Below are 14,650 nucleotides of genomic sequence, written 5' to 3' on the forward strand. Positions count from 1 at the left end.
GATATAAATTACGTAATTTTTATATCTCCTCCGAATGAACTGCTGTCTGTTTGCTTGGTATGCTCGGCTCGTATTTATCGTATGTATGTACATGAAACTGTGAGTCCTTTACGTGCGTGCAACCGGTTCAAAACCTATATTAGATACAAGCAATTTTCATACGACAGCTAATGGCGTGCTTATGGGTGAAGTTGAAAAAAAAATGTATAGTAATTGGAAATAATTCCACGTTTCTAATTAGTCATGATCGCCGACGTTATTTCGTATATTTATTTTTCTATCGATTGTCAAATAAGTACAAGTAAAGCCAAAGCCCATGTCCTTGAATAAGCAATCGTGACCGAGCTCGGTAAAAATTAACACGTCTCTTTATTGTTTCCGCGTCCGTGTCTTTTCCAGCAGCACATTTCCCATCGACAGATTCGCCCTGCCCAACTTATACAGAGGTATCCGAAGAGCACCTATAATTTTAAATAAGAAGCAAATTGATTCGTTTTGGATGAAAGAAAAAGCAGGGTGCCATTTTCGGCGTTACTCTTCTTCATTTTTTTTTTATTTTTTATTTTTTTTATAGTCATCGTGATAGCTATAAAATTTTTCATCGCATCGAACGAAGGAAAGGAGAGAGAAAAAAATTTGAAAGTAAGCAGATATTATTATAGTTGGTATATTACGAAAGATTAATCCGTGCAATTTGAAACGTGATCAAACGAGACCGATGATAATAGCGAATAGAGTTGGCAACAGCTCGTAAAATATGTACCACCAAAGTACAAAATAGTACCTCTGCTTGCTCGGTCCTTGAATGAACACGATCGCTCAAAGATAATCCAAAGTACGAGTATCTGGCTTGTTATCTGCGCGGCGAGCACAATATCATGGCAGGTGTTAATAGGAGAGACGATGAGGTAACTTTTATAAGATTGATAACTATGCAGGTATTAGAGGTGCTCGCGTATTGTTCGAGGCCGCAGCTTGAGTTAGCTTCGGCAGAAAAACACTCGGCTAATCGGCCACAGATCGGTGGTTTGTGGATTGTGGTCTGATGGGAGGATGATGGACGAATTGATCGATACTCGAGAACCTGACTACGTATTTGAGGTTGGTCGTCTTTGAGCTGAAAAATAATAAGGAATCGTACCGAAATGAGATGTTAGTGTCGCCGGGGTACCCGGATAGTGATCTTGTATTGTAGATGGGGTGTGAGGTGCAGGTTTTGGTTTTGGTGTTTTTTTCTCTGTTTTGTTTTTCAAATTGTGTGCTGCAGCTACAGGTGGGCACTGTTTTTAAATCAAGTTTCCAGGGCGTGGGATCGAGTCTTTGTTGAATGGTAAATATTCGTGTGGAATGACGAATGCGAAGTGACCAATCTTTAATTATGATTTCGAGTTGTCGATTTATCGAATTTTTTTGTCAGTTTTGACCGGAGCCCCCCCCCCCTCAAACAACGCCAAATAAAAATTTAAAATTAAATACCGACTTTCAAGACGTATGAAAAAGTAAAAAGTTCAAAGTTCAGAAAAAAAAAACAAATTTTGGCAAAAAATATAAACATAGATAAATTTTTTAATTTTTTTTGTATAGGGTGGAGAAAGAGGTGTGTATCACAAAGCTGACAAATTGAAAAGAAAAATGGAGAAAAAGTGAAAAAATCAATTTTGTAAATTTAATAGACATCATTTTCGAAATGGGAAAAGACTGACAGACGGAAGGTCAATATTCAGATATTTCTGAAAATTTCGTAAAAAATTATGATTTTTCAAAAATAGTGACATATTTACCCTGTTTTTGCATGATGCTGATGGAGAAACATCTTTGTGCCGCATTTAGTTCCTCTGTCGTGGATAATGAGCTTTTGGATGTTCAAAAATTCACCAAAAATCGAAAAATTATTTTGAGGTACTTACCAGAGAAAATTTCATGCTTGTTCTGGTCACTGTTTCCGAGAATCCTCATTTTGTGAGTTTCAAACTGTATGGTTCAAGGAGAGCTCGCTGTAAATTTTTTGATAAATTTTGATGCTACCTGTTAATTGAATCAGTGGTACTATGTTTTTCGACTTTTTTGGTGGAAGAGAGCTAGAAGAAGAGGAAAAGATGGCTTGAAATGAAAACAAAAATTGTTTCAAAAGTTGAAAACTTTTGCTAAATTTTTAACAAGATTTAAAAGTACTCAATGATGAAAATTGTGTTGAATATTTACAAAAGTCTGAAAATTGGAAAAAAATTAATTGAATTTGACATAAAACTTATTGAAAAATATTTTTAAAAGTGATAAAATGTCGTATCTACCTAAAATTTTTGGAAAGTTGAATTGAAAAAATTATGCGAAATGTGATGAAAATATTGTATTGAGAAAATCGTAAAAATCGCAAATTTTGCTGGAATGTTTAAAAAAAAATGGAAAATTCTTTGGAAAATTAAAGCTGAATTGATGTGAAAATTATTTTTAAAAATTTTAAAGCTGACGAAACATTATGAAAACCAAAATAAATATCAACAAAAAAGATTGAAAAATGCTGCGAAAAAATATCACGAAAATTGTTTAAAAATTCGCTAAACATGAATCAAATCAAAAAAATTTGAAAAAGTTGCCCATATTGAATGCAAATGATCTCAAGCCAGATAAACAAATTTTAAAAATTGGGAGCCGAGCCCCCTTTGAACTCCTGAGAGTCCTATTCGTTGTTTTTCTTCTTTTAGCATATTTTCTGTCAAGTTTTCGGAATAATTACGTCTTCAATTATCGGTTCGAAAACATCCACTCCCACTCTTCAATCACTGCTTGAATAATTTCTAAACTTGTTTCATGTGAATGAGATTTTTTTAAAACTAAATATAGGCACATACATACAGCTTGGACATGTAAATGGTCAACTTGGAACGATGTCCATTAATTATTTTTATCGTAATGTAAGTTAATTCAGTCTGAGAATTTTAATTTCACTTAATATCTACCGTATTTTTCTTGTCAGTAAAACCAACAACCTGCTGAAAATTATGCATAAGTTCATTAATTCGATTGAATGAAGTACGAGAGAAAGAAATCTTAATGAAGTCATTGGCTTATTCGATGGATTAATTTAAACATTTACGTCGCGTAAAATAGGCACCGCAGTATATTTATATGTAGAACTTCATCGTATACGCGAACTGGTTCCTCCGTATGTGATAAATTTATCGAAAATTGCGACATATCGATATACTTACTTTCTCCTTATTAGATCTGCACCAAATCGGCCTAATTTTTTTCGAATGTTACTTTTTTTTTCGCCAAGAAACTCGTGAATTAACACGGAAATACACGTTGGAAATAATTAAAAGAGCTTTTACTACATCTCGTATATACTTACATATTAGGTCGTGTTGGACATGGAGAACTATAAAGAAAACCAGATAATATAGAAGATTTGTTCTGGCGCATTATAGCGGCAGTAACTTCATCTTGCGTTGAAGTAAGAAGAAAGAGGGGAGGAAAACGCATTTCAGGTGCATACTGATAAATGATATAATCAGAAATTATACATAAATACGTGCCTTTTGCCCCCTATATAATTTTCATCGAGACGAGGTTAATGATTCGTAACAGAATGAAATAAATTCGCGTTTAATGGGATTATTTTTCCGAGTTCATACATATTTTTTTTTAGCATCCGCTTGGCCTGTTAGGTATAATACTCGCGTATGTACAGCAATAGACGTCTTGGATGCTGTGCATATGAAAATAATGGAGCGCAATTTAATTTATCAGCAATTTTTACCTGCGCCTTGTCCTCGTGTCGATGTCGGTCTCTCTCACATATACGAGTAGTAGAAGATATTCGCGGTATGTACGCGCGTGTAATTGCAATTTTATAATAATGTGCGGTTTTTTCTACCTTTTTCTCGCCCGCTGCGCGATGTCTATCGATGATTACCTAATTGATCGCTGCAGTGATTTTGCATTCAACATCTGGACTGGAACAGTGCAACGTGTATGTTCGCGAATCGCTATCCAAAAAAGGATTTCTTTTCAGCCAGCCTGTCAAGAGGTTCGGTTTCGATTACTGGGTCAGGGCAATACGTACAGATAGACGTGTATGATGTGTGTCAGGTTGATTTGAAATTTGCAATTTGGCGAAAAAAACCAGGCAGGGTGTCGAATCGCTGAAATAAAGAGGTGGAGTATTTTGAAGCGATGATATTTGGTGCTTTGAGACTGCGGCGTGGTGGCGATTTATGCAGAATGCCTTCGTTGAAAGATAAATTTGACGTCACGATTAACACTCTTGAGGCGGTTTAGCTATACATGGCGTCGTGATTGTTAGGTATCGCTTCTGTATGTCTATGTACTTGGTGATGTAATTATATAGCGCCGTACTACCGCACCGCCGCCGTCTCCTGCCGGCTGCCTCCTCTGCTAACTGCATAAACAAAAGGTATAAATTGAATCTTTTCTAAATTTTCTCACCGCGGGTGTTGGGCGAATATCCGGGGCGCGAAACAAGGTTTTTTTCCTACTGCTCAATGCTATACGATGATGACAATGTAATGTTGACCTATGCTGATGATGATGATGATGATGGTCTTATCGCAACTGGATCTTATTTAAATCAGCCTAAACGTTTGTTTATTTTAGTTGTAACGCTGGGAAAAAGTTCGGATGTGATTTAATAGGTACCTATGTAAAGTAGCTTACGTGATCATTCATCGTATACAGGGTGTCCTGTTGAACGCCTACTATGTCTAATTTAATTTAGTGGTTTGTTAATTGGGGCTTCATTTTGATATTTTAAAGAAAATTTGAGAAAAAAGAAGAAAAAGTGAGAAACTGAGAAGAATGACAGAAAACATAAGCTTTTTGGAAATCGCAGGTTGCTAAGAACTATTCAAGTTTTCTAAATCTAGAACATGATGTCTATTCAACTGAAAATTTATGCAAGATTACAAAATTGGTAAATTGGCATACCGAAGAAGTAATGAAATAATCTTCCAAATTAAACAACAGGAAATTTGTTTGAAATTTTGAAAATTTAATAATTGCTAGAAATTGCCAAAAAGTTTGTTTTTTCAACAAAAATTGCTAAAAAGTGATTTTTTTGCCAATGATCCCCAAGATGTAAAAAATTCTTGCTTTTTCAAAACTTGACAAAAATTGTCGCTTTTTTTAAAAAAATGGTCTAGGATGGTCGTTTTTTCGCAAAAAATTCCAAAATATCCCACTTTTTTCTCAACATTGTCCAAAATTCTCGCTTTCTCAAAACTTGACAAAAATTGTTGCTTTTAAAAAAAATAGTCAAATTGCGAAAAAGAGCATTTTTTTTCAATAGTTGCCGATCTAAAATTGTCAAAGTGTTGCTTTTTGCCAAAAATTGCCAAAAACACTCACTTTTTAGCAAAGTTGTCGAAAAATTTATTCATTTTTTCCAGAAATTCCAAAAAGTTTTCCTTTTTTAAAAATTGTTCAAAAGTTGAGCGTTTTTGCTTCAAAAAAGTGTTTCATTTTGCTAAAATTGTCAAAGTCTTGCTTTTTGTTGAAAATTTTCGCTTTTTTAAAAATGACAAATTTTGCTTTTTAGCAAAATGTCTAAAAATGAGCTACATTTTATAAAAAATTTCAAAATAGTGTCACTCTTTTCCAAAAATTATTCGAAATCTCGGTTTTTTGACTGGAACTGTAAAAATGTATTATTTCTTGCCTCTAATTACCGAACTAAAGGTTCTACTTTTTGCTAGTCCTACTTTTTGCCAAAAATGACAAAATTCTCGCTATTTAAAAAATTTACAAATATTTTCGCTATTTCAAAAATTTACAAATATTTTCGCTTTTTAGAAAAATCATTGATGAGTGTCGCTTTTTGGAGAAAATTCCAAAATATTCTATTTTTTGTTCAGTATTGTCCAAAATTTTTGCTTTTTCGACCAAAATTGCAAAAAGTATTTTTTTTGCCAACAATTGCCATGAAGTCTCTTACTTTTCGCTATATTGTCAATTTTTTTCTTTTTGTAAAAAATTGACTAAAACTCACATTTCTGGCGAAATTGCTGAAAAATTTCATCTTTTCCCTTTTTTTTGAGCAATTGTCTGAAATTCTAGCTTTTGCCAAAAATTGCCAAAAATTGCCAAAAAGTCTTTCATTTTGCTAAAATTTTCAGAATCTTGCATAATTTCTGATTTTTTAACAAAACTGATGTTTTTTTTAGAGAATATTCGAAATAACATCTCGCTTTTTTGACAGAGATTGCAAAAAAATAGCCAATAGGTATCATTTATGGACCTCAAATCACCTTACAAATGGTCCTACTTTTTTCTAAAATTGTCATGGTCTTGCGTACCCCTACCCTTGTTCTTCCTTTTTTTCGAAAATTCTCATCTTTTTAACAAAATTGCTAAATAGGTTTTTTTTCGAAAACCGGCCAAATGTAGGTTTTTTTCAGAAATTGCTAAAAAGTACATATGTATCACTTTCTTGTCAAGAAAAGTACGTATCACTTTCTAGCCAAAAGTCCCCAAAGGGTCCTGCTTTTTGCTAAAATTGACAAAGTCTTGATTTTTGGTAAAAATTGTTTTTTTGGCATAAAATTGCAGAAATTTTCAATTTGTTGTCAAAAAGTTGCAAAGTTACTCTAACTTTTTAAAATAGCAAATCCGACTATTTTTGGCCATTTTTTTTTCTGTACATTGAAATTTTTTGTTTTTTTTTCGTATTTTGTGACTTTTTTTGGTTACATTTTAATTCCTTTTTCGAGCTTTTTTGTTTACTTAGTAGTTAGGTACTTTTTTTCTTTTGAAAAAATTGAGTACGGGCCCTGCATTGGCCTTTTGACAATTTTTTTCACAATTGGTCATCGTCCTCCGAAGTTGGGAATTTTTTTTTACCATTTCCGTTCAGATTTTCATCAACCCCCCCCCCCCATCTACTCGTCGGTACACCCCTGATCGCAACACGTGTATAATTGAATGCGATGCTAATTTTTTTCGGTCATTTCAACTCCAATCATGTAAATGTGACTTTAGCTAGGTATATGATCTCGCATATACTATTTTTCCCTACGAAATTTCGTTTTCCTAATTTAAATGAAAAAGAAACCACACCTTTGGTAATTTGCTCTAACGAAATCTGTATCACTTGAGGCTTTGATCAACAACGCGTGACTTGAACGGCTAACTGCAATGATTCCTCCGAAATGGTAATCAGATTTCGTTTGTGTGTGGTTTCTTTTTAGACCAGATTAATTATCGGGTATTATTTGACAGAGGTGTATGTGAATAGCCAAAGAATTAGCTCGTTTGAAGGTGTAGTGTACGTCAATGAGTATATTATGAGTTGTTGTATTCGTGTATTTTTTTTACTCCTCTCGAGTTGATCTTGTCGATGAATGACGAGACGTCGCTGAGTTGACGTACCTATGTTTACAATGAGAAGAAATATAGCCCGTATTGAAGTTTTTTCTTCATTTTTTTTTTTTTTTTTAGTATGCAGGAAACGAAGTCGGTGCATATTGTGCGCTGATGTGCCATACTCTGTGGTGACCAATTTTAGAATTGTAATCAACTTTCAAACGGAAGCTACTAACGTTTCGCTTGGAATTTCGCATCGTAAATATTAATGTATACGAAGCTAGTTTTAAAAATAAAACGTGTAGGAAATACGATATTGTTTGTAGGTATACATGATGTGTGTAGTGTATGCAGTACTATACTATACCTGTATAGTTTTTTTTTCATTTTATTTTGTTGAAAATCACCAATAGGCGTAGTCTCACTTGGTCGTAAATTTTTCGACAGTTGGTATTTCGAAAAGGAGATGTCGAGTAGGTGGTGATTGGAGAGGGTTTATTTTTGATGTGCCAAATATGACGAAAGTTGTGTAGTTGAGTTATGAATTTGTTGCGCTGAGCGATCTTAATAGTGATGGTTTTATAGTACTGCAGTTGTTGATAGTGAAAGGAATTTATGGCTGTGGAGTATGGATGTTGTGTGAGTCGTAGAGCAAGCGTACCTATAGCAGTCCTTCAAGTTCGGCAAATCCTGCCAACGTTTTGTTTTTGCCTGAAAAGTGCAGTTCCCTGTACGACTCTGAACTTAGCTTTTTCTGAGTAGTCTCCCACTCGAATTGAACTTCCTCGCCAATTTTTGTAACAATTAGCCCCCCCTCCCTCCGAAAACCTCGGAGAAATGTGCTGGAGGATGTTGGGTTTGAAAAGCATTTTTGAGCATGAACTTTTGGAAGAGGTGAGAGCATTCTCACAGAAGTTTTGTTGAATTTCTGATCAAATCTGAATAACACAGTTAACTCGAATGCCAATATTATCAAAAAAAAAAGTGTATCTCGGTTCGATAGCCAGGCTATTACATTTCTCAGAACACCTATTTATACCTTCGACTCTAATTTATAGAGAATTATTATAAATAATATGAAATGGCGGAGCGCGAAAATAATTAAATTAGCAATCTAGTACACCGTGTAATATTTACGACCAATGAGGAATTTTATTTATTGCAATTATTAGAGCGCGTAAGAAATGTGCGCAGAATATTTCATCTATTCGTATTGTTACAATAAAACTATTTTTATTGAGCGTTTTTCAATGCTGCTGGCTGTGAGATGCATTGTACCCGAGTTAAGTTTTTTCCTTCATTCTTGATATATCTTATGTAGGTGTGACCATGTGTATGTTCTCAAAGACACGACGTTATTTTCTGCCGTCATAATAACAATAATTATAATAATATGGTTTGTTTCGTATTATTTGTATTTTGAATTGCTAATTAAAATACGAGCAGCGTGTAAATAGACGTTTTGAAGCTTAGAATTAGAAGTTTCTTCTCTCGCATAGTGTATAGTCGTAGGTATTATTATTATTTTTTTGTTTGAATTGTGTGAAGTTATAGAAGTATGCAGCTTTACAGGGGCTGGGTTATTCATCGACTCGTATCGTCGGTGTAATTTGTTGAATGAGAGATTACTGTGCAGTAATATCGCGTATTTTATTTACCAAGTATTGGTCTGGATTTATAGTGCGAGAGGTGGAGGTATGCGTGATAATATATCATTTATGAGAGAGATGTACCAATTGTCGGAGAGTATTTTTACCGACAAATGTAACGTGTCATTTTATAACCTCTCGCTAATATTTAACGTGGATAAAAAGCCAAGCTATATGAAGAGGCTAGACGAATTCGACGACTACTTGCATGAGTTCTCTTATACTCGTAGGTCTGTACAAGACATTAATTATCTGGCTGAGTAGCGCGAGTGCCGAGTAGGTACATAGACATGCCTATGGTCAGTATCTTAAACGAAAGTATTCGAGAAATAAGTAAGGTACAGAAGGAGTGACAGAGATGGAACAGCACTAAAAAAATGAATCGATGAAAGGTCATTTGATCGTGTATAATATGATGCTTCTTACAGTCTCGTGTTTCGGTGTAGAAAAAGAAGATGGTGTAATGATTCAGATCATTATCTGCTCACCGAGTAGAAATAAACGTCATGTTTTTTCGTCTAGACCATCAGAAGAAGGAAGAGACGTAGGTAATTATTGTACTCGTCCAAAAATCTCGTATAGACCATAATGTCAGCCGACTCACTATAGATTTTAAATTGGTTCTGTGTTGGTATTTTTGTACCCTATGTGTTGAGATGCTAGATGCTGGCTGCCACAGAGTGCTCCTGCTTTTGCTCTTGCTGCCTAGACCGAGACGACCGACGTAGCCATTAATGGAGGACTCTTGATAATACTCACTAAGGAGAATGTTGGTTTTTTATTTAGCCGCTTTCCGAGCTCAGCATATGTGTATATGTTAAGCTCATAAGTTACATTCGAAAATAGCGCGTCTGAGTTTAAAAACCACATTAAAATTATTTACATCGGTAAATGCAGATGTTTTCGAGGTTCGGTAACGAGTTCGAACATCATGTGTAAATGGTTATGATAAATGATGAAAGCGTTTATGTTGCTGTGCTGCGAGTAGCCGAGAAAAATCTTGTCGAAATGTTGTGTTAGCTTGAAAAATCTAGTTGACATGTCAAAAAATTGGGGGGAAAAGTCCATATTTAATGTATAGGGTGTCCAACTGTCCAAATAGTCCATTTATAGATCTTGAAAGAAATGAAAAATGCTTGCATTTGTCAAAGTGATAAAGTGATACTGAAAATTGAAAAAATGCTAGATATCCTTTAGTTGGTTCAAAAGTTCTACACTTCTCATTAAAAATTCGTTCAAAATTCAGGGGGGAAGGGAGAATCTGACAATGAGAAACGCGGTGCTTAATCCCAGGAAATTTCGAAAAGGTATTGTAAGAATCCTGAATCCTAATTTGGAGATGGACAGTTGGACACCCTGCACCCTGTGAAAAAATATTCAAAAAATTAATTTTTGTATACTAATACGTACAAAAGTGATGTATTCCGTTCATCACTGCAAAGTTGTGAAACGAATTCATAATTGTATAAAAAAAAAACACAGTGTGTAAGGTGAAAAGGTAATGTTTTGTAGGCTTAGGTATTCCGTCTTGCATCGAAATCGACATCCTCCCATTTCGGTATATTATTAAATTAAGACCACTGCTAGCAAACTGCGGGCATTTCCGAAACGAAGAAACTTTTCAGCTCGCATATTCGTGGTCATACGAGTATAGGAATGAAATAACGAGTTGAAAAAATCATCTATCGAAGTCGAACACGATGGGCTAGGCTTCTCGCCTACAGTTGTGTATAATTTTGGGATACGATGTGAATGGCGATGGCGATGGCGGTGTCATGGCGTGGCGGCACTTGCACTAATATACAAGATCATGCAGGAAATTGAAGGAAATTTGAAGACGAAAAAAAGTCTAGTAATTAGTTTCGACTTCGAGTTTGGTGAGCTTGCGTTTAGATTGCCTGACAGCGTTGTTCGAATGTACCTAATTTAACGTTGAGCTGTGTGTGAGGTTTTAACGAGGGTATGTGATTATACGATGTTTGGGTGTTGAGAGTTTAGACAATGACCGGCTTCAAAGATCTAAGTATTGCATATTACAGATATTTCCAACGTCACGCAGTTGTTTTTTCTCAGATATGAGGTAATTGCGTTTACGAGATTGGTGTGAGAAGATGGCCCATAGGTGGTCGTAATTGATCGCAAAGGTTGCCAAAAAGTTGGCTGGGAAAGTGTACCCTGGATTTTAAATGTGGCGTTGAATAGACGAAAGGAGACAAGGGTGATATTTAAAATTGAAAAAAAAAACGTGTCGTGTGTGTTTGGGTTTGGTTGGTTTGGTGCAATTGCGGTTTGGTAAGTTGAGGGAATTATTCGTGGTTTATTGGAATAAATTATGCGTTATCTCGTTGAAATCGTATAGCAGGAACACGTAGTCGAATTAAATTGTCAAAAATGGTTGAATAAAAAAACAGTCTTTGTTTATTTTTTCAATTATTTTAGAGCTGAAGTAAATTCGTTTAGATTATCTCTAAAATTGTTTTAAAAAATTTAGAGAGAAGACCTTGACCTTGGGAAAATTATTTTTGAAAAGTATTTGAAAATTGATCCAATTTTTTTTAAATAGAAAATACCGAAAAATTTTGATAAATTTTTTTATGGTGAGTGGTCTGTGAACGATTGAGAAGTGAGATGGACAAAAATAAAATGCATACAAATAAATTCTAAAAAACTCTAGGGAACATTCGAGAAGTTTGGTCTATTTTTTTTTTTTTTTTAATCATTAAGTCTAATTTTTGGGCAACCTCCTCCCCCAATGTGACCCTTAGGAGGGCCCAACTGCAAATCTAACTTCATATTCGTGTTCAGCAAGTTCGATTCATATGATAACGATACCCATATTGTCGATCTACTTTCACCCCGAAATTGGGTGAGGGGTGCCTATGGCCCCAAAATTAGGGGTTCAATGAGTTGGTTGGTTTTCTATTGTTTTTAGAGGTCCGAAAACAAAATTTCACAATTATATCACTGGCTGTATCGCTTTTTTTGGTGGTGCCGTGACACAAAAAACACATTTTTGAGTGTTTTTGAATTTTTGAAGGTGATCTACCTGGAGAAAAAATTTGTAAAAAGTACCAAATTATAGTATTCATGCAGATATATTTTTGAAAGAAAAAAATTTTGTGTAGAAAAATTAGGTTCGGAGATGCGGCGGTTTCAAATTTTCCTTTGTCAATATCTCCCCCCTGAGAGGCTCAAAAATTTTGAAAAAATTCACATTGATAGGCTCATGTTGTCTCCGTATATTTTGGGCGAATTCAAAATTTTTTATTCAAAACTCGTTGAAGTATAATTTTTTCACCGAAAAAAAGTTTTTTGATCATTGTGGGCAAGGCGGGTGAGGTAGGGGAAATTTTTAGGCTCCGACATTTTTTTTAAAGGCACCCAACAATGTTTCATCAAAATGTCAAAAATCCGAGGACAGGGATATTTCACCCATTTTACCCGGGAATACCCTTTGACTGACGAATCGATGACCAAGATCAATTTTTGAATTTTAAACTCGTTTTGTTCATCTCCCACTCACGTTGCTTCTAAAACTTCCATAAAAATTGAGAAATTAGCTTCTTAATTTACCATTTCTCACTTTTCACTTTCGTTGAAAAATGCATAATTTTTCTTCGTATTTCAATTTAATTTACTATCGAATAATTTCTATTTGTAAATTGTAATTGTATGTTTCTATTGATAATTAAATTCTGTATCTATACGTGGATTAATTTCAACGGTGGCACTTTTGATTTATTTTTGCAGCCCGAAACCGTACCTCAGGCATGCATCGATATGAATAAAGTAGTGGACGTTGCCGAAGCCGAAGAATTAACCGGAAATCCGTACAGTTTGGCTATTACAACACACGACGAAGTACATTTTGTAAAAGCCACCAGTAGAGAAGAAACAAAATGGTGGATGGACGTTTTATCGGTGTTCCCGAGGTCAAAGGTGAGTAAAGATGCTAAAGCTTGGAGTATTTTTTCTTTCTCAAATAAAGAAAAATTGGATACCGTTATCGAGGTGAGTGAGTGAAAGAGTTACACGGGTAGTGCGAGGCTATAAGAAAAGGATAGAGAGAAGAGTGAGGAGCACAAGAGACACAGACAAAGCGAATATACCGTACATTGTTTTGTGACAAATCTGATAAATTCGGAGAACTTGAGGTTAGGGTATTACGAAGAGTGGATTTCGATATTGATGAAAAATGATATGGAGTAGAGTACGTAGTATTTGATAAAACGGTGTACCTTATACGCAGATTTATGTCGGCGAAGCTGTGTTTAGCGAATGATAAAATGTCTTACCGGTTGTAAGAATGTACGACCTGGATGCTGCGGTTTGGTGAACTGGAGGAGATCAGGAGGGGAATATCAATGGGCGCTTTTTTTCCCATTTCATTTCGCTGATAGAGTCGAATGACGCGTGGGTGAGACACGCTTCGGCTTCGGGCATACATGTCAGACTATTTTAAGCCTGTATTGACCCTGTGGAATTCCTTTGTACGTATTACGGACATCTTAAATCCGAACTGTATACCGGTCAATTCGATTCCCCGCTAAGTAATCTACCATCTGTATAAGTTCACGATCCGGTCTGCGATAAAATCTGTTATTCAAATAAGCTCCCTTTCTTTGAATTCGGTTTCATACAGTTCTCTCGAATCGAACTCGGCCTATAAGACGTGTATTTGTATGTGCAATACGTAAACGGCCACCACCGCTCCACCGTATACCACCGTACCCATCCTTTCGTGTCTGTGGCTGTGCTCATAGAGAATCGGTTTTGTTATAAATGGGTCTTTTATCAGATATATCATTATTCCTATTCGATAGTTGGTTGCCGTGGTCGATAGGTGTACGAGCATGCGGGAATACTAATTTCATCGCCGGACTCATTTGGCTAATTCATCGCACTTGGATGGTTCATCAATGGCATCGCTGTAGACTATACTGGTACATAATGAATTGCAAGTTTTACTCAAATGAAACCTCGTACTCGTAGATGGGTACTTGATGATGCTTATCGCAGCAGACGTGTGCATGCGGTTGATGATGTTTTGGCTGAGCTTGGGCTACAGCACGAAAACACTGCGTAGAAGATTTCTTCTCGAGATAGGGTTGTCTTTTCGAGGTTCTACTGGTGTCATGATGCTGCGAACAGGTTGAAAAATTAGCGTCGTGGAATTTCAGTGATAAAGTGATGCGTGGAAGTTGGTTCTCATGGGTTGGAGACTTGATGGAGCAATTTTTGAGATCCTAACCCTCTCAATAGGGAATTCGCTGCCCTTTTTTGATCCAACTACATGAATGTGCTGTCCTTAAATCTGTCACATGAGCATTTTTTTGCTCCCCCCCCCCATTGGCTCTGCCCCTGCTTCTGCTTTTTTTGTGATTCTGAACGTGGACTCACTGTGCCAGGATTCAATTCCAAGAAGCCAGAAATCGATTTTTGATCATACGAGTCGTTTGGTGTGTTTTTTTCCGAATGTGAGCCAAGGGTTGAAACTCAGCCTTGCTCTACTGGTACATCGTAACCTTGCAAATGTGTTCAATACACCCCCTTGATTATTTACTCTATTTGATCCCATTTATGTAGATCTCATGTTTGAGGCAATTTATCGAAAATTATTCACTTGATTTCTGTCTAAACCATATGGTTAATGAGAATATGTGTTTTTAAATTCAAAACCT

General features: G+C 35.6%; 1 protein-coding gene across 3 annotated transcripts in view; it reads left to right on the forward strand.

The window, feature by feature from the left end:
- osp (outspread) overlaps positions 1 to 14,650 on the forward strand; it is a 116,472-nt gene that overhangs the window by 66,092 nt on the left and 35,730 nt on the right. For all 3 annotated transcript variants that reach the window (XR_010558367.1, XM_065361625.1, XM_065361627.1), the window contains exon 4: positions 12,720 to 12,908. Coding sequence is in view for 2 of the 3 variants with exons in the window: in XM_065361625.1 (XP_065217697.1) it covers positions 12,720 to 12,908 (189 nt within the window). In the remaining variant the exon portion in view is untranslated. The remainder of the gene's footprint in view (positions 1 to 12,719; positions 12,909 to 14,650) is intronic.

Source organism: Planococcus citri, chromosome 4, assembly GCF_950023065.1.
Source record: "Planococcus citri chromosome 4, ihPlaCitr1.1, whole genome shotgun sequence".
Taxonomy (NCBI): Eukaryota; Metazoa; Arthropoda; class Insecta; order Hemiptera; family Pseudococcidae; genus Planococcus; species Planococcus citri.